This window comes from Podarcis liolepis (assembly GCF_965112155.1).
Source record: "Podarcis liolepis genome assembly, chromosome: 7".
NCBI lineage: Eukaryota > Metazoa > Chordata > Lepidosauria > Squamata > Lacertidae > Podarcis > Podarcis liolepis.
This window is the reverse complement of record NC_139561.1, coordinates 84,605,730-84,626,026: the sequence shown is the minus strand read 5'-3', so window position 1 is coordinate 84,626,026 and position 20,297 is coordinate 84,605,730. Positions and strand designations below refer to the sequence as shown.

General features: G+C 46.1%; 1 protein-coding gene across 5 annotated transcripts; it reads left to right on the top strand.

The window, feature by feature from the left end:
* The first annotated feature begins 5,900 nt into the window (after positions 1-5,900).
* On the top strand, positions 5,901-19,736 carry LOC310712710 (galectin-5-like). Of its 5 annotated transcripts, none has more exons than XM_083516037.1 (6): positions 5,901-5,955; positions 10,925-11,019; positions 15,015-15,252; positions 16,918-17,037; positions 17,432-17,482; positions 18,769-19,736. In XM_083516037.1, the coding sequence occupies exons 1-6, from the start codon at positions 5,953-5,955 to the stop codon at positions 18,808-18,810; spliced, it is 549 nt and encodes a 182-aa protein (XP_083372163.1). In that variant the 5' UTR covers positions 5,901-5,952; the 3' UTR covers positions 18,811-19,736. The 5 variants fall into 5 exon arrangements, with proteins under 5 accessions (XP_083372163.1, XP_083372165.1, XP_083372164.1 ...); XM_083516038.1 differs by lacking the exon at positions 5,901-5,955 and adding an exon at positions 7,046-7,189 and having other exon boundaries at positions 18,772-19,736; XM_083516035.1 differs by lacking the exon at positions 5,901-5,955 and adding an exon at positions 7,047-7,189.
* The last annotated feature ends 561 nt before the right edge of the window (positions 19,737-20,297 follow it).

Below are 20,297 nucleotides of genomic sequence, written 5' to 3'. Positions count from 1 at the left end.
TTGTTATTATGAGCTACCCATCCTTCACTCTAAGGTCCAGGGGTGCATTACAACATTAAAACACAAAGTTTAAAACTGTTTCAAAAAACTTGCAGTCACAGAAATTAGGTGGGTCCAAAAAATAAACACCTCAAGTCTCAAAAGCCAGGGCAAAGTGTTAATAATAATAATAATAATAATAATAATAAATTTTATTTATATCCCTCCCTTCCCAGCCAAGGCCGGGCTCAGGGTGGCTAACAAGCAATAATAAAAACAAGTTGAAACAACTTAAAAACAAAATTGAAATACAACATTAAAATATTGAAACATTAAAATATTAAAATGTAGCCTCATCGCAGGGGGAGAAAGGAAAAGAAAAAAGAGAGGGAGGGAATCAAACTGGCTCCAAGCCAAAGGCCAGGTGGAACAACTCTGTCTTACAGGCCCTGCGGAAAGAACTCAGATCCCACAGGGCCCTGGTCTCATGAGGCAGAGTGTTCCACCAGGCCGGAGCCAGTGTTGAGAAGGCCCTGGCCCTGATGGAGGCTAATCTAACTTCCTTAGGGCCCGGGACCACTAGGGTGTTGCTATTTATGGACCTTGAGGCTCTCCGTGGGGCATACCGGGAGAGGCGGTCCTGTAGGTACGAGGGTCCTAGGCCGTGAAGGGCTTTAAAGGTCAAAAGCAGCACCTTAAATCTGACCCTGTACTCCACCGGGAGCCAGTGCAACTGGTAAAGCACTGGGTGAATATGCTCCCATGGCAGGGACCCCGTGAGGAGCCTCGCTGCAGCATTCTGCACCCGCTGGAGTTTCTGGGACAGCTTCAAGTGTTGTGTGTCCAGCATTTGCCAGGGGCAAGGTGTCAGATGCAGCTCTGTGGGCAGGGAGCTCCACACCTCCTCATCCCTTCCCAGCCTTTCTCTGCCACTGCCAAGGCCCAGCCCCACATGAGACATTGGCTCTGAGGGGCAGGCAGAGGGCAGGGCTGCCCTGGGTGGGAAGAAAGGGGGAGCGGAGAATAAAGAAGTCTTGATTTTTTTAAAATTTAAAAATGCTTTGTACGTCAACATCTAATCTTGCCCCTTCCTCAAATTTATTTATCGGAGTGTGTTTTTCTTGTTGTCAATCTACCAAAGAATAAAATGAAACCAGGATTGATGGGTTTTCTGTGGGTGGTGGAGGGTGGGGGTGTGCTGGTGAAGTGTGGGGTGGCACTCACCCTTCGTCTGATAGGAAATGCTCTGTGGGGGAGGGGGCACGGCAATGGGGGTTCGAGGAGGGTCAGTTGGGGTGAGGAGTGAGCAATGTCCCTATTTCCATATGAGGAATGTTGGAGGGTATGCAATCAATGGCTTATAGCCATGACGTAGCTATGCTCCAGCTCCACAGTTGTAGGCAGTGATAATAATAAAAAAAAAATAAAAATTTTATTTATATCCTGCCCTCCCCAGCCGAAGCCGGGCTCAGAACAGCTAACAACAATAAAAGTAACACAGCATTCTAAAATCAATTCATTTAAAAATCAATTCAAAATCAAATTAATGGCAACCATTGGGCTAGAGCAGTGTTTTTCAACCACTGTTCCGCGGCACACTAGTGTGCCGCGAGATGTTGCCTGGTGTGCCGTGGGAAAAATTAAAAAATTTGAAAGATTTTTTTTTTTTAAAGTCAAATTTTCGATTGGGGTGCCGTCCCCGGAGGGAGGCGGGCGAGTCGGGCGGCAAGAGGCGGGGCGGCGGCGGCGAGGAGAGGCCGCCCAGCGCGGGGCTCTCGCCGTCTGCCTGCCTGGCTGCCTGCGAGCTCGGCGGGCAGCGCCTCCGTCCGCAGCGCCCGCCTCGCGGCTCTCATTCCCTGCCCCTGCCAAAGCTCACCCAGCCAAGCCGCGCTCTCCTTCCTGCCTCGCTTTGCTGCCTCCTCCCCCCCACCCCCAAAGCTTGGAGGTTCCCCGGCGCCGACCCGCAGGTTTGACCCCCTTCTCACCCCTGTTCGCGCTCCTTGCACGGAATGGGGCGGATGGGGAGGAACGGGGCTCGCCGCTGCCTCCGCTCGCCCTCCCCCCCTCCGCCGGCGGTCCCGCGATTCTTGATTTTTGGCGGTTGGCACAGAAGGAAGGCAAGGGGGAGGGAATTGAAACTTACACTTTCGTGCGTCCCTCCCGGCGTGACGCTGCGCGCTGACGTCACGGGGCTGTAATGGTGGTGTGCCTCGAGATTTTTTTCATGAAACAAGTGTGCCTTTGCCCAAAAAAGGTTGGGAAACACTGGGCTAGAGTTCTGTGAGGATTACCAAAGGAAGGGGTGCTTCTGAATTGCTGGAAGTCACAGGAACAGGCAAACGAAGGCGTCGTGACACCCGGGGCAGCAATCCACTATGTACGGCGCATGTGCAGCGTCACACGCATGTGCTATATGTAGCGGCGCCGCACATGCGCTGTACATAGCAGTTTGCCAGCGCTGCCGCTCCAGCGCTGTACGGACGGTGCCGGGACCCTCTGCTTGCAGCGGCAGCCACAAGCAGAGGACCCTCTGTTTGTGATTGTAGCGGTGGCAGAGGAATCCCACCACTGTCCATACGGCACTCAAGCGCCGCCGCTGGCAAACTGCTATGTACAGTGCATGTGCGGCATTGTTACGTACAGCGCATGCGTGCGACGCTGCACATGCGCTGTACATAGCGGTTTGCCCCCGGCACCAGGATCCTCTGCTCACGGCTGCAGCCGCGAATGGAGGATCCTTCACATGCGGCTGTGGCAGCACGGTGGCTGCCCATGCTGCCACAAACCCCTACGGGGTGCCTTGTCACCCCCCCAGACATGGCACCCAGGGCACACCGCCCCCCCTCCCCGTTGCAACGCCACTGCACAGGAAGGGAGAATGCCCTTATGCTTGAGTCCTGACTCCTGTTTGCTGACTTTGTGGGAATGTTCAGGGAGGCAGGAGAGTATATATTGTTTAATGATCTCCTTCCTAATTTCCGTTAGCAAATTCTATGGCTTAGCAGACTTTAAACATCCCCCTTTAAACGCACAGCGGTTAGCTTGTTGCAGGCTCGTCTGAGCCTCTCAAAACAAGATTCCTGGTAAGATCCCGTCTCGTCCCTCTTAAAAAGAATAGACACGGCAATCTTATTAAAGTCAATATAAAACCAGTTTACTCACAATCATTCAGTTCACAGCTGGATCCCTGAAGGCAGACTTAGGTTACAAAAGTATATGTACATGTGGAACTATCCCATAAGGGAGATAGTTCCAAGTGACTGATGACAGGCAGTCACTTCTGCTAACATGTAGAAAAACAAAATGGAGAAGAGAGAGAAGCTAAAGAAGATGGTGCACTCCTCTTCCCCAGATTAGGCATCACACACACAGGCCTCTAGTAACATGCAGAGGAAATTTGTCCCAGCTCAGGAGGAAACAGGAAGTTAGACTCCTGGCTGGTACAAAGCATCCACTAGCATGTCCATTCTAGGAGTGTTGTAAAGGTAAAGGTAAAGGGACCCTTGACCATTGGGTCCAGTCGTGGCCAACTCTGGGGTTGCGGCGCTCATCTCACTTTATTGGCCGAGGGAGCCGGCGTACAGCTTCCGGGTCATGTGGCCAGCATGACTAAGCCGCTTCTGGCGAACCAGAGCAGCGCACAGAAACGCCGTTTACCTTCCCGTCGGAGCGGTACCTATTTATCTACTTGCACTTTGATGTGCTTTTGAACTGCTAGGTTGGCAGGAGCAGGGACCGAGCAACGGGAGCTCACCCCTTCACAGGCTTTCGAACCGCCGACCTTCTGATTAGCAAGCCCTAGGCTCTGTGGTTTAACCCACAGCGCCACCCATAGGAATCAATCCCATAGGAATGTTGTACTTGATTGCTATGTGTTTCGCATCCCTCAGGTTTCTCCCAGGAACCTGGTTGGCCAATGTGAAGACAGGATGCTGGACTAGATAGCCTGATTCAGTAGGCTTCCCTTATGTTCTTGTGTGCTGTGTGTAGGTAAAATTCACATTTGCTGCTCTGTGCACTTTTGCCTCTGGCGCCATGTGCTCACCCCCAGAAAATAGCCCAGAAGGGACTCTCACCCCCGGACTGAAAAAGATTCCCTGCGCCTGGGCTAATTCCTCCTTATGGTCGTCAATTGATCATAGCTCAATAATTTGTATTCCCAGTCCCAATATTTAAGATGCATGTTGCAGATGATCTGTCACTAACTTCTCCTTCTCTTGCCTCCTCCCCTCAAGGGTTCAAGGCTAGAAGAGAGGAGGTAGAGCGGTCCATAGTCCTCCTTGTCCTCCTGCGCCGGCTTTTGGCCCCTTCGTTAGGGATTGTGGAGAAATTTGATTCAATTTGCATTTAAAGACAAACACACCTAATTCACACTTCCCATAACAATATGAGAACCGAAACGCAGCCCTCCTTTGGAACCTACTTCTCTGAATTTTGCAAAGCAGCAAAATAATATGCACAAGAATACTGGGGTAATGCGGAAATAAAAACGCACATATGAAATAATACAATGGTACCTCGGGTTACATACGCTTCAGGTTACATACGCTTCAGGTTACAGACTCCGCTAACCCAGAAATAGTACCCCGGGTTAAGAACTTTGCTTCAGGATGAGAACAGAAATTGTGCTCCGGCGGCGCAGCAGTAGCAGGAGGCCCCATTAGCTAAAGTGGTGCTTCAGGTTAAGAATAGTTTCAGGTTAAGAACAGACCTCCAGAACGAATTAAGTACTTAACCCAAGGTACCACTGTACACAGAAATGTGTTGTATTAGGGGAAATCAATTTGCAAAAATATGTGTACGGTCATACCTTGGATTCTGAACGCCTTGCAAATCAAACGTTTTGGCTCACGAACACCACAAACCCGGAAGTGAGTGTTCCGGTTTGGAAATGTTCTTTGGGACACAAACATCCGACTCGGCTTCCGTTTTAGTGCAGGAAGCTCCTGCAGCCAATTGGAAGCCGCATTTTGGTTGTCGAACGTTTTCGGAAGTCAAACGGATTCTGTTCGACAACCAAGGTACAACTGTATTAGGCATGACTGCATACAAATGTGTTATAAGGTATATTACAAGAAATTCACACCAAAATGCTGATTAGTTTTCATAGAGCTTCACAGGAAAGAAACTGATGTGGAAATGTGGAGAGCTATACTTAAGATTAGAGGGACGCAGGTGGCGCTGTGGGTTAAACCACAGAGCCTAGGACTTGCCGATCAGAAGGTTGGCAGTTCGAATCCCCGCGACAGGGTGAGCTTCCGTTGCTCGGTCCCTGCTCCTGCCAATCTAGCAGTTCGAAAGCACGTCAAAGTGCAAGTAGATAAATAGGTACCACTCCAGCGGGAAGGTAAATGGCGTTTCTGTGCACTGCTCTGGTTCACCAGAAGCGGCTTAGTCATGCTGGCCACATGACCTGGAAGCTGTACGCTGGCTACCTCGGCCTGTAAAGTGAGATGAGCGCCGCAACCCCAGAGTCAGCCACTGCTGGACCTAATGGTCAGGGGTCCCTTTACCTTTACCTTAGATTCCACCAGAGTCCTCCAGGTTATCTGCCCCCCCAACCAATTTCAGGCTTTATGGGTCAAGGCAGGTTCATTGACCTGTACTTGGAAGCAGATAAGCAGCCAATGCAGCTGGGCGAGGGGGGGGAGGAGGACTAACAACAGCTGTATATTTTATTTTGCACTATATAGTCATCAGTTTCTAGAATGCTAACTAAAGGGGTCCCCTTTACCTTTACCTATACTTAAGATTGGGAAAATGAAAAATCGAGAGAAACCAAAATGGACAGACTGGCCCATCCCTGCCCTCCATGAGGATGTTCTCCCCGTGGCCTGAACTATGCTCAAAAGGAGCTGCCAGAATTGCGTCCCACCCCTTTCACGAGGAAGCTTGATGTTTGCTAGATGAGGCTTTGCTTTCACTTTCACGCCAGGAGAACGTGAGAAGAAAAGCTGACGAACTAGCTGCAAGATGGTGAGTGGGGTGCAGAGAAAGGGCATGTCAGAGGGGGAACCACCCCTTCTTCATGTGGGAGTGGGGTGGTGCTTCTGGTTCAGCCTTAGCATGTGCTGTTGATCCCCAGCACTGAGCTGTTGCTTTATCATCATCAGGAAAAGCGACAGCATCTTTCTTGACATGTGACGCAGTTCACTCCTAAGGAAAGGATCGGCTCTTAACGGCCTCATTTTAGCTGGCACCCCCCCCCCCTATTTAATGCCCCTTTCCATAGCAGAGCACTGCCCCTGTTTTGCCTTGTGGGAAAATCATGTTGTTGACTTCTCAGAAGTTTTGTGAATCTGCGTAAAAGTTTCTTCAGGATAGAATCTTCCTCTCCATCCCATGTTCCGTGAAATCACCTACACGGTTGAAAGTTTGGCTACTCTGAAGTAAGTCCCATTGTTAAATGGGGATTGCAGGGTATGGGAAAGCAGCCTAAAGATTATTTGGGGAAAGTAGAAGAGCCTTTGCTCTCAGGAAGTCAGGTGAGCAGAAGGCAGATTGAGATCTCTCAGGAGTTATTTGTCAGAAATCGGCAAGTGTTTATGACTCCAGTTTTCTAGCAGGATCTTTTCTAACTGAAAAGCTTACCTGACCCCAAGTTAGGTTGCTGAAAAAGGACACAGGGGTTTGGGGGTGGAGAACTAGGAGTGGGTTTTGGTCAAAAATACTTTTGATCTTGGTCCTGGTACTGATCATAACTTCCTTAGCCGAGAATGTGCTCTGAGGTTTCCCGTTCCTTAATTTTCAGTACTGAGTCTTCTATGTTTTATGTGTTTAATAAGTCTCGTTTACCTGTGTTTTATAGATTCCCCCTATCTTTTATGACTTTTATTGTCTAAATTATGCAAATAAAGGATGAATGAATATTAGTATATAAATGCAATTTATACTAGCACAGAAGATGGGGGTAGACTCTCAAAACCTGAGCTGCGGTTCTGTGCAGTGTTCTCATCTCTACCCTGGGCCCTTGAAAGCCATGCTCTTAAAACAAATGAGAAATTGAGAAAAACCAAAATGGACAGACTGGCCCATCCCTGCCCTCCATGAGGATGTTCTCCCCGTGGCCTGAACTATGCTCAAAAGGAGCTGCCAGCTTTGTGTCCCACTCCTTTACTGAGGAAGGTTGATGTTTGCTAGATGAGGCTTTGCTTTCATTTTCACTCCAGGAGAACGTGAGAAGAAAAGCTGACGAACTAGCTGCAAGATGGTGAGTGGGGTGCAGAGAAAGGGCATGTCAGAGGGGGAACCACCCCTTCTTCATGTGGGAGTGGGGTGGTGCTTCTGGTTCAGCCTTAGCATGTGCTGTTGATCCCCAGCACTGAGCTGTTGCTTTATCATCACCAGGAAAAACGACAGCATCTTTCTTGACATGTGACGCAGTTCACTCCTAAGGAAAGGATCGGCTCTTAACGGCCTCGTTTTAGCTGGCACAGCCCCTATTTAATGCCCCTTTCCATAGCAGAGAACTGCCCCTGTTTTGCCTTGTGGGAAAATCATGTTGTTGACTTCTCAGAAGTTTTGTGAATCTGCGTAAGAGTTTCTTCAGGATAGAATCTTCCTCTCCATCCCATGTTCCGTGAAATCACCTACACAGTTGAAAGTTTGGCTACTCTGAAGTAAGTCCCATTGTTAAATGGGGCTTGCAGGGTATGGGAAAGCAGCCTAAAGATTATTTGGGGAAAGCAGAAGAGCCTTTGCTCTCAGGAAGCCAGGTGAGCAGAAAGCAGATTGAGATCTCTCAGGAGTTATTTGTCACAAATCGGCAAGTGTTTATGACTCCAGTTTTCTAACAGGATCATATCTACGGTAACTGAAAAGCTTACCTGACCCCAAGTTAGGTTGCTGAAAAAGGGAAAAGGGGTTTGGGGGTGGAGAACTAGGAGTGGGTTTTGGGCAAAAATACTTTTGATCTTGGTCCTGGTACTGATCATAACTTCCTTAGCCGAGAATGTGCTCTGAGGTTTCCCGTTCCTTAATTTTTAGTACTGAGTCTTTTATGTTTTATGTGTTTAATATGTCTGGATTACCTATGTTTTATAGATCCCCCCCCCCGTTTTTATGATTTTTATTGTCTAAATTATGGCAATAAAGGATGAATGAATGAATACTCAATACACCTTTTCCCCGTCAAAGAATCCTGGCATTCTGGCATTACTCCTCAGAGAGTTATGATTCCTATCCTTTGGAACTTACTTCTCTGAATTTAACAATGTAGCAAAATAATATGCACAAGAGTACTGGGGTAATGCGGAAATAAAAACACACATATGAAAATAATATACAGAAACGTGTTTTATCAGGGGAAATCAATTTGCAAAAATATGTGTATGAGGCGCGACTGCATGAGAACGTGTTATACGGTATATTACAAGAAATGCACGCCAAAGTGCTGATTTAGTTTTCATAGGGGCTTTGAGGAAAGAAAGTGCACCTGATGTGGGAGTGTGGAGAGCTATTCTTAGGATTGGAGAAATAAGAAATTGAGAAAAACCAAAATGGACAGACTGGCCCATCTCACTTTCACGCCAGGAGAATGTGAGACGAAAAGTTGATGAACCAGCTCCAAGATGGCGGGTGGGGTGCAGAGATAGTGCATTTCAGAGGGGGAACAACGCTTTCTTTATGGGGGAGAGTGGTGGTGCTCCTGGCTCAGCCTTATCATGTGGTGTCTAAATTATGCCAGTAAAAGATGATTGAATGAATATTAGTATATAAATGCAGTTAATTTTTGAATTATGGTGCTGGAGGAGACTCTTGAGAGTCCCATGGACTGCAAGAAGATCAGACCTCTCCATTCTGAAGGAAATCAGCCCTGAGTGCTCACTGGAAGGACAGATCCTGAAGCTGAGGCTCCAATACTTTGGCCACCTCATGAGAAGAGAAGACTCCCTGGAAAAGACCCTGATGTTGGGAAAGATGGAGGGCACAAGGAGAAGGGGACAACAGAGGACGAGATGGTTGGACAGTGTTCTTGAAGCTACCAGCATGAGTTTGACCAAACTGCGGGAGGCAGTGGAAGACAGGAGTGCCTGGCGTGCTCTGGTCCGTGGGGTCACGAAGAGTTGGACACAACTAAATGACTAAAAAACAACAACTACAACAAGATAACTTTCTGACTTCAGCCTGGGAAATTCTTTAGCAATAGGAGAAAGATTGTAGGAGGGGTAAGGGTGAAGGAGCATATTACAATATAATTGTTCTATTATTGAAGGACATGCTTAAATGTTACATTGCAAATGGGCCTCTCGGAATGTCTAGCTTGGGCAGATAGAGATAAGGAACAAGGATTTCTTGTAATGCCAGGATGAGGGAGGTTGCAGGAAGGAGGGAGAGAAGACCAAGACCTTATATGGTAATAGGAACTTATTATAAGTTTCTTTTTTTAAAAATAAATTTTTTTATTCAATTTTTCACAAATTTTTTAACAAACAAACAAACAAACAAACAAACAAACAAACACAACAACACAAACAAACACAAAACCAAATAACATGTATAATTTCAGATCCTTGTTTTCATGTGACTTATTTCCCCGACTCCCCCATACCTCCCCTTTCTGCATTCTATTTTCAAACTTTTTTCCCCAGCAAATCCTTACTCTTAGTTTTATCAAATTTATAACCTCCTTTTTTCTTTAATCTTAACCTTTACAGCTGTAAACCCCTTAATTTATGGAACTTATTATAAGTTTCGATTTCCCAGAAATCAGGTGATTTACAAGAAATCAGGTGACTTACAAGAGATCAGGTGGTATTCTATTTTGCAAATCTATATAAAGGGACGCACCCTGACTACTGTGTACAGGTTGCGTTCTGATCACCCTGTGCCTTTGTTCTGCATATGCACTTCAAATAAAAATCCTGTTAATAACCTGCAAGAGCGTCTTGCCGCTTTGTGTGAATCTGTGCTTCAGGGAGCCAAATAGCAGATATGTGTGGTCCTTCAAGGGCATTTGTTGAGGGAAGGAGGGCATGGGAGGCAAAGAGGAGGCACACAGGGAGACATACCCTTTTGCGGAATACAGGACCTATGATGCAAATCGACATCTCCCCACGCAAGGGCGCGTGAAAGGATTGCAGAAAGGGAACACTCTGTGGAGCAGAAACAGCAAAAAGCATCACATCCTTGTTCCTATTCTCCAAAATGAACTATACATTTATCATCATCATCTATTATAAATCTCTACTGGAAGTAAAGGTAAAGGGACCCCTGAGTGCTCACTGGAAGGACAGATCCTGAAGCTGAGGCTCCAATACTTTGACCACCTCATGAGAAGATAAGACTCCCTGGAAAAGACCCTGATGTTGGGAAAGATGGGAGGGCACAAGGAGAAGGGGACGACAGAGGACGAGATGGTTGGACAGTGTTCTCGAAGCTACCAGCATGAGTTTGACCAAACTGCGGGAGGCAGGGGAAGACAGGAGTGCCTGGCGTGCTCTGGTCCATGGGGTCACAAAGAGTCGGACGCGACTAAACAACAACAACAACAACATCCACAAATGCAGTTTATACTAGCACAGAATATGGGGGTAGACTCTCAAAACCTGAGCTGGGGTTCTGTGCAGTGTTGTCATCTCCACCCAGGGCCCTTGAAGGCTGTGCTCTTAAAACAAATTCTCATTTCAAACAACGGATACATAAAATTCTACCTTTAAAATACATTCGACACGCCTTTCCCCCCCTCAAATAATTCTGGGCATTCTGGCATTACCCCCCAGAGAGTTATGATTCTCAGCAACCCCTAACAAAGTACAGTGAGGTGAGGAGAGAATGTGCTTCAAATGTGCTTTAAAACTATAGCATGTATGCAGCCGATATAAACAGTTTCCATTAAAATGTGAGTTATCTTCATGACAGTTGGGATAATTTTGAGGCTGAGTTTGAGGCTATTGGATCGAGAATGTGATGACCTTCTTTTTGCACTTTCCTCCCCACTCCACAGAGTTTACCCATTGCTGCTGCTTGGACCAATATTGAAGGCCTCAGAGATGGAAAGAGGTTTTTAATCCAAGGCTTTGTCCGACCATACACGAAAAGGTTTGTCCAGCCTGCTGGTCATGTTCAATTCCCTTTTTTGGGGGGAACCATCCTGCCCCATAAGGGACGCGGGTGGCGCTGTGGGTAAAACCTCAGCGCCTAGGACTTGCCAATCACATGGTCGGCGGTTCGAATCCCCGTGGCGGGGTGCGCTCCCGTCGTTCGGTCCCAGCGCCTGCCAACCTAGCAGTTTGAAAGCACCTCCGGGTGCAAGTAGATAAATAGGGACTGCTTACCAGCGGGAAGGTAAACGGCGTTCCGTGTGCTGCGCTGGCTCGCCAGATGCAGCTTGTCACGCTGGCCACGTGACCCGGAAGTGTCTGCGGACAGCGCTGGCTCCCGGCCTATAGAGTGAGATGAGCGCACAACCCTAGAGTCTGGCAAGACTGGCCCGTACGGGCAGGGGTACCTTTACCTTTACCTTTATCCTGCCCCATCCATCTCTTCCTCTCAGAACTGGCCCTTCTTCCTCTGTGACCAAAATCATGGATGTGGGGTGATGTATACAGTCTGTCAGGGTAGTGAAGCAGCCGTGTTTTGCTTGAATCTTCTTGAGTTCACTTAGGAATAATTTAAAAAATAGTACTCCATAAAGAAATGCTGATTTAAAATAAAATTTTAAAAAGTTTGAAAAGCGTTGTTGCTGATTTGAATGTGTTACTGTGGGGCTTATTTTGCCGCTTGATTTTGTTGCCATTTGTTCTTGCAATAGACCACCACAGTAAAGACACAACAAACAAATAAAAGTATCACAGAACTGTAGAGTTGGAAGGGACCACGAGAGTCATCTAGTCTATCCCCTGCAATGCAGGAGTATTTGTTCAGTGTGAGGCTCGAATCCACAACCCTGAGATTAAGAGTCTTGTGGTCTACTGGCTGAGCTAAATAATCATTTTGAGGTATTCAGCACACCCACACACCCACACACCTGAAAACTAATAACACCCCCTTGCACTGTCAGTTTGCCTTTCTTGGTGCAGAAAGTACAGTGGTACCTCGGGTTAAGTATTTAATTCGTTCTGGAGGTCCGTTCTTAACCTGAAACTGTTCTTAACCTGAAGCACCACTTTAGCTAATGGGGCCTCCCGCTGCTGCCGTGCCACCGGAGCTCGATTTCTGTTCTCACCCTGAAGCAAAGTTCTTAACCTGAAGCACTATTTCTGGGTTAGTGGAGTCTGTAACCTGAAGCGTATGTAACCTGAAGCGTCTCTAACCCGAGGTACCACTGTATTGATCTGATGTGTAGAGATCTTTCCTATTTTAATTAATTCAAGAGGATTCTGAAAGCTTCTCTGTGTGAAAGAAACAAGCAAGAAGGTTCATGATGTTTGAGTATTCTCTCCAGAGAAGCTAGTACAGTTGGTTTAAACTGGTTCGCTTATCTGTTTCTGTGAAGGTCATGCTGACTATAAAAGTAGGGCCAGAAGGAGCCTGGGATTCACTTTCTCTTTCTATCTCTGCATACTGTATAGTGTTAAGGTTTAGATGTATTATAAGTTATCGTACGTTTAAGTTAAGTCTGGTGCAACTGGATTTCTTAGGGACATTGACAATCCTGAATGTATTGGATTTGTGACCATAATGCTCATCTGCCTTCAGTAGCAGTAAAGCTCTGCTGGATGAAATATTAATAGCCTCTGGTCTATTTTTAGGGAATCCTGCAACGTGTTTAGATTTTTACTCTGTTAACTATATGTTATGTACTAAGCCTGGAGTACATTTCACTGTACATTGGGGTTCTGCTCTGGATCAATATTAAATAGAATTCTATGACATGCATATCACACACTGTAACTGTTAAGTTGTGGGCGAACATATCAGACGACACAGCGATTCTTCAAACAGCTCTTGTTTATTCACAGGACAGAACTGAACTGAAGGGCTCAGTCAGCCTGCTTATATAGAGCTCCAGTACCTTGTTACTGTAACAACTTTCTAAAACTATCCAATCCCTGAACGTCACTTTCGATCCTTCATTTGCATACAAACTATCCAATCACTGAATGTCACTTTCAATCCTTCATTTGCATAACTATCTACAGTATCCCCCTGCTGGCCCAGGGTGAGAACTTCAGTACATAACAGTAACTCTTCAATAAGCTATAAAGTGTTAAATATTACAACAGAACAGAAGCACACACACACACCAAGTTTCTTGGAACCTGGCTTGCATTTTCTCAGTGGCCAGAGCAAATCTTGAGACTTGGATGTTAATGAATATGTCTTCCCCTGGAATATATATAAATATATATATATATATTACTGAGAGCTAGTGAGCATCTTATCACAGAGGTGTATTGGACTACAGGGGCACATGCACCGGAAGTCCTGATTCAAGCTGTTCCCTCAGCTCTCTGTTTTGTCAAGCGAGGAACCTGGAATCGGGGATAAGGATCTGGGAATGAACTTCAGCCTGTTATTCGTTGGAGGGTTAATTCAGAGCACTGGCAAGTACATGCCTTGATAGAATTATATTCATGCTTAAAAGACTCGGGGAGGATAATCAATGGGCATGCTATAGGTAAAGGTAAAGGGACCCCTGACCATTAGGTCCAGTCGTGACTGACTCTGGGGTTGTGGCGCTCATCTCGCTTTATTGGCTGAGGGAGCCGGCGTACAGCTTCCGGGTCATGTGGCCAGCATGACTAAGCCGCTTCTGGCTTAGTCCAGAGCAGCACATGGAAACGCCGTTTACCTTCCCGCCGGAGCGGTACCTATTTATCTTGCACTTTGACATGCTTTCGAACGGCTAGGTTGGCAGGAGCAGGGACCCAGCAATGGGAGCTCACCCCATCACGGGGATTCGAACCACTGACCTTCTGATCGGCAAGTCCTAGGCTCTGTGGTTTAAACTTTGCTGTGGTGTTCCCACTTCCTTTTGCTGAGTCCCAGTTGTGCTCCCTCTGGTCAGCCTTCATGAATCCTGCCCTTTCCAAACCTTGCCTTTCTCTTGCTCCATTCTCCCCTCCACTTGGCCGTTTCTTTTTTCTTTTTTGGTTTGCATGTTTATTTATTTTTGTTTAAATAATACAGAAAAAAACCAAACAACAACAAAAAAGAAAAAAAGATTGAAAACAATCCAAAAACGCTGAAAACAAATATTACATACTTATCATATAATACTCCCCCCACCCACAGCTTTCTTCCACCACAATTCGACTTCTTTGAATCTCTATTTCCGCTTTTATCTTTGCATTCTCCAAATTTATCATTCTTTGTATTTCTTTTATATCTTCTCTTTTCCAATTTATCTCTTCTCTTTTCCAATTCATGGATATACTTTACATTTTTATTCTAGGCATATTAGCATATCTTTCTTATTACAAGATTTTAACATAAAATCTTTGAAACATTTCCATTCCTTTTTTAATTTTTGATTCGACTGATATCTTACGATTGAGGTTAGCTTTGCCAGTTCTAAATAAATAATAATAATAATAATAATAATAATAATAATAATAATAATAAATTAATTTAATATTTATACCCCCGCCCATCTGGCTGGGCTTCCCCAGCCTCTCTGGGCTGCTTCCAAAAAAATATTAAAATACTGTAATACATCAAACATTAAAAGCTTCCCTAAACAGGGCTGCCTTCAGATGTCTTCTAAAAGTCTGGTAGTTGTTGTTCTCTTTGACATCTAATTTGCAAATCCACCCCTCTTTTGAGGGCAAGATTTGAGATTTCTATTTAGAAGCAATCACTACCCTGACTGCCGTAGTTGCATATAGAAAAATTCTTTTTTCCCACTTGCGGTATAGCTTTCCCTATCACGCCTAGGAGATATGCCTCTGGCTTTCTAACAATTGGGATTTTCAACATTTTCTTTAATTCCTCATGCATTACTCCCCAAAATTTCTCAATCTCCTCACAACCCCACCACATGTGTATTGTTGTTCCTGCTTCTTTGTCCACTTGGCTTTTCCAGTTCCTTTCCCTCTGCGATCGGCTGCTCTCTCCTTCCTCACAGTGCTTCTGCCCTTCTTACATTTCAGATTTGCAGTGAATTTTCTGTGCGCCAATGGCGACATCGCCTTCCACTTCAATCCACGATTTGATATGCTAAAGCCGGTGGTCGTGTGCAACACGCAGATGAAAAGTGAAAAACAGCTCTGGGAGTTCTGGAAGAGTGACGAAGTCTTCTGGGGAGAAGAGGAAATTGCCCCCATCATGCCTTTCAAGCAAAACAATTCTTTTGAGATGACCATCGATGTTGAGAGTGGCTGCTATCAGGTGCGGTGGGACTGGGGTGGTGAGCCAGGTTACTCCATTTGATAGTAAGTAACCTGGAGTGTCAGCTGGAAAAGGAAAGGCTGAGGAGGAAATAATAATAATAATAATAATAATAATAATAATAATAATAATAATAATTTTTTATACCCCGCCCATCTGGACGGCTTCCAATCAAGTATTAAAAACAATACAGCATTAAATATTAAAAACTTCCCTAAACAGGGCCGCCTTCTGATGTCTTTTAAAGATAGGATAGCTGCTTATTTCCTTCACATCTGAAGGGAGGGCGTTCCACAGGGCAGGCGCCACTACCGAGAAGGCCCTCTGCCTGGTTCCCTTTAACCTCACTTCTCGCAATGAGGGAACCGCCAGAAGGCCCTCAGCGCTGGATCTCAGTGTCCGGGCATAACAATGGGGTTGGAGATGCTCCTTCAGGTATACAGGACCGAGGCCATTTAGGGCTTTAAAGATCAGCACCAACACTTTGAATTGTGCTCGGAAACGTACTGGGAACTATAGTGTTATATGGTCCCGACGGCCACTCCCAGTCACCAGTCTAGCTGCCGCATTCTGGATTAATTGCAATTTCCGAGTCACCTTCAAAGGTAGCCCCACGTAGAGCGCATTGCAGTAGTCCAAGCGGGAGATAACTAGAGCATGCACCACTCTGGCGAGACAGTCTGCAGGCAGGTAGGGTCTCAGCCTGCGTACCAGATGGAGCTGGTAGACAGCCGCCCTGGACACAGAATTAACCTGCGCCTCCATGGACAGCTGTGAGTCCAAAATGACTCCCAGGCTGCGCACCTGGTCCTTAAGGGGCACAGTTACCCCATTCAGGACCAGGGAGTCCCCCACACCCACCCGCCCCCTGTCCCCCCAAAACAGTACTTCTGTCTTTTTAGGATTCTACCTCAATCTGTTAGCCGCCATCCATCCTCCAACCGCCTCCAGGCACTCACACAGGACCTTCACCGTCTTCACTGGTTCTGATTTAAAAGAGAGGTAGAGCTGGGTATCATCCTCATACTGATGAACACCCAGCCCAAACCCCCTGATGATCTCTCCCAGCGGCTTCATCTAGATATTAAAAAGCACAGGGGAGAGGACGGAACCCTGAGGCACCCCACAAGTGAGAGCCCAGGGGTCTGAACATTCATCCCCCAACACCACTTTCTGGACACGGCCCAGGAGGAAAGAGCGGAACCACCGTATAACAGTGCCCCCAGCTCCCAGCCCCTCTAGATGGTCCAGAAGGATGTTATGGTCGATGGTGTCAAAGGCCGCTGAGAGATCCAGCAGAACTAGGAAACAGCTCTCACCTTTGTCCCTAGCCCGCCGGAGATCATCAACCAGTGCGACCAAGGCAGTTTCAGTCCCATGATGAGGCCTGAATCCCGACTGGATCCAAATGGTCCGCTTCTTCCAGGCGTGCCTGGAGTTGTTCAGCAACCACTCGCTCAATCACCTTGCCCAAGAATGGAAGATTTGAGACTGGGCGATAGTTGGCCATCGTGGCCGCATCTAAAGATGGTTTTTTAAGAAGCTATATCCCACAAGAACTCACATTGTATTACGCCTGGTAGTCTTTAAAACACCTGAAGCCTTGTTCTTGTACCTGCCAGCTGGTAACTGAATGAGGGAATACTTGTTTCATTTTTCCTGTAGGTGTATGTCAATGGAAATCACTTTTTGGAGTACAAGCACCGTGTTCCCCTCAAAGAAATCCAGACCTTGGAGGTCAAAGGTGACGTCTCAGTGAACCGCTTTGAATTTTCTGAGATTAAAGTGAGTTGGTTTTTCTCCTCTTTTGTCCTTAGCTTAAACCTGCCAGTGTGGTTTATGGGGCATCTAACCTGGGAAACGGCCATTTGTCAAAGAAATGAGGCTCCCCAAAAATAATTTGAGGAGGCCCTCAGCTTTTTACCTGCAAAATTCTGGATGGGATATTAATGATTTCTGGGTGAATGCCTGATTTCTGTTTTTAAATGATTCAGCACAGAGTTGGAAAAGATGGATGAGACTGCATAGCAGTTTCAGGTCTCTGAGGATGAAAAGTTGGAACAAGAAAACAGTTATGATGCAAGTGGCTGGATTTCTAAAGCTTAGTCCCCACTGTCTGAAGCCATGCACTTTTCAACATCTGCTCTCATCCCCTGGTATCTATATTTTTGTGTTCCAGGCTCCACCCCCTTACAGCCCGACTGATTCTGGTGACACCACAAATAACAAAGTAAGTCAGTCCCCTGTGTTTATTTGTACTTCTCTCCCAATAATGGATGGAACTGGTAAAGATTTTTCAGTAAGCTCAATTCTGCACATGAGTTTATATATTTTTTTTAAAAAAGTCCTCATGAAGATTCATTAGCAGTTTAACTGAATTTATTGTGATATGCATATGTGTGTACAATTCTGTACTTCCCCTAATAGAATGCACATTCTTGTGTTGTTGTTTTAAAAAATATACTATATGCATCTTTGTACACATTATTTGGCTTTGAAAATGCACTGCAATATTTGGAAAAGTGACGTCCAAAGGATGTTTGCGTACTGTTTAGGAAACTGTGAATTAGGGAGGTTCACTTCAAACTGAATCAGATTTCTCCCCCATGTATCCTAACTGAGATTGCACCTCTGCCTTCCATCTTAACACAGCCTGTAGACCTTTGGGCTTTACCATGATGTCCAAAGGCATGTTGTTGTTGTTGTTGTTGTTGTTTAGTCGTTTAGTCGTGTCCGACTCTTCGCGACCCCCTGGACCAGAGCACGCCAGGCACTCCTGTCTTCCACTGCCTCCCGTAGTTTGGTCAAACTCATGCTGGTAGCTTCGAGAACACTGTCCAACCATCTCGTCCTCTGCCATCCCCTTCTCCTTGTGCCCTCCATCTTTCCCAACATCAGGGTCTTTTCCTGGGAGCTTCTCTTCTCATGAGATGGCCAAAGTATTGGAGCCTCAGCTTCAGGATCTGTCCTTCCAGTGAGCACTCAGGGCTGATTTCCTTCAGAATGGATAGGTTTGATCTTCTTGTAGTCCATGGGACTCTCAAGAGTCTCCTCCAGCACCATAATTCAAAAGCATCCATTCTTCGGCGATCAACCTTCTTTATGGTCCAGCTCTCACTTCCGTACCTCACTACTGGGAAAACCATAGCTTTAAGTATATGGAACTTTGTTGGCAAGGTGATGTCTCTGCTTTTTAAGATGCTGTCTAGGTTTGTCATTGCCAAAGGCATATTTTACACTAAAAGGTCACTGCCTCTGCTGGCTAACAAAAGTTTAGGATTTTTTGGGTTTGTTCAGAGCAATTATCCTTCAAAAAACTTTGCTTTTACTCAAGTTTTAATGCTATATGTATTGAGCACTGCAACAGCAATAAGCAGTCACCCCAGCCTCCTTATGGTTGGACAAGCTTTGACCCCGGTTCCTTTATGGCAGTCTTCCATAAGCCCACCTAGGTTGGTGATAACTTGGCATTGACTTCATTCTGTGCTTTTCTTTTCTTTTGTCTCTGCCACTCAGCAGGAAGAGAAGCGTGCCCCAGAAGCAAAGTCAACCAAATAGTGAAGACCCAAGATGAGCCTGCATGGTCCTTTGGAAAATGGAAGCCCTGGCTGGTTGGGTAAAGGGATGGGTGCTCTTTTCCTGACCTCACTGAGGATAGAGTTCAGCTGTTATGTGTGGAATGAAGCAAAATTAAGTAGTGTCATAAAAACCAGTGGTTAGCAAAATATTTGCATGGTTTCTATATACTGTACTTTGTTATTGTTGGCTGTTGTGAGGGCAATGGGAGATTGCAAAATGACAAGGCTTGGGGAATAAACATTGTAAACTCAAGTAAACTCAAGGCCCTTCAACAGTCACCACCAATGCTTTGTTACCAGCATATCCTGCTAGCCATCCTCAATACATTTCCTGGAAATCCTTTGTCAGGCAAATGTTTGCAGACAAACCCACAATTTCCATTGATGCCTTTGGGAATCGGTTATCTTTGTCCCCTCCTGCCATGGTTTGTTCCTAAAATGGCTGCAGCCAACCAGCTAAAGGGAAGCAAAGCAAAAAATTGATTTGTCCAATCTCTCTCCCCACTCCCTTTCCCCACGGTTTCTGTCCGAAAATGGCTGCCACTTACCAGCCAAGCACAACAAGTGAGGAAGTGGGCAAACTCTGGCTCTTTGGATATCTGAATCTGTGGAGTGTATAGCGAGGTTTGGGCCTGATTATTTATGTTTGGATAAGTGAACTGGCAGATAGTGAGCAGGTGGACAGCAGGACCGGCATGTACTTTATGCTGCTTGTGTTTATGCTGGCTTTTAGGTTGCTTTTTTGTGCTGACTGGTAATTCCATTTTAATATTCTACTGCTTTAATTTGTCATGTTTAATTTGTCATGTTTAATTTGTTAACCACCCGCAAAGGTGGTATAGAACTGAAACAAACAAGCTTGGAAATTTTAAATATATAAATAAAAGTGCTATATAAATAACAGAATAGTGAAATGTGGGAGCCTTTAGGAATTCCTGCATTACTTTTATGTGATTTCTCTAAAATGCACGTTACATCAGGGGCAATCCTCCTTTTGCCCAGGCACAACCAGCAGCACACTTTAAGATTGCCACTTGTGTATTGGCAGCTGTAAAGGTTCCAAGCGGTTGCTCGAGAGCAAGCAGGCAATTACCTGCCTACTCGGTATTAAAGCCTTGCTTTAGCTGCAAAAATAAACTTTATTTGTCCAGAGTGCCACGCTATCGTGGCTGGCTCATTCACTGGCAGTATCCGTGAGTGGGCGGTTCTTAAACTTTCCCCAGCAAAGCAATTTCTTGATGCCCAGTCTGCGCCTCCCCTCTCTGCGCGGAAGCCTACTGCGCAGGGAGGGCGTGGGTAACGGAGGACCCCTCTCCTCCCCGCTTTGCCCAGACAAGGTGTCCTGGCACCGCCTCGCCTCCTCTGAGCCCTGCAGCTCCTCTCCACTGGAGGCGTGGTTACTCTCCTCCGCTGAGGAGGAGCTGCTTCCCATGATCCTTCGGGGCTCTCTATAATCCATTCGGCTTT

Excerpts from the sequence above, each read along its gene's own strand:
- LOC310712710 (XM_083516037.1), top strand. Across the intron at positions 15,253-16,917 it reads TTGAGAGTGGCTGCTATCAG|GTGTATGTCAATGGAAATCA; the intron begins GTGCGGTGGGAC and ends TTTTTCCTGTAG. Across the intron at positions 17,038-17,431 it reads TTGAATTTTCTGAGATTAAA|GCTCCACCCCCTTACAGCCC; the intron begins GTGAGTTGGTTT and ends TTTGTGTTCCAG.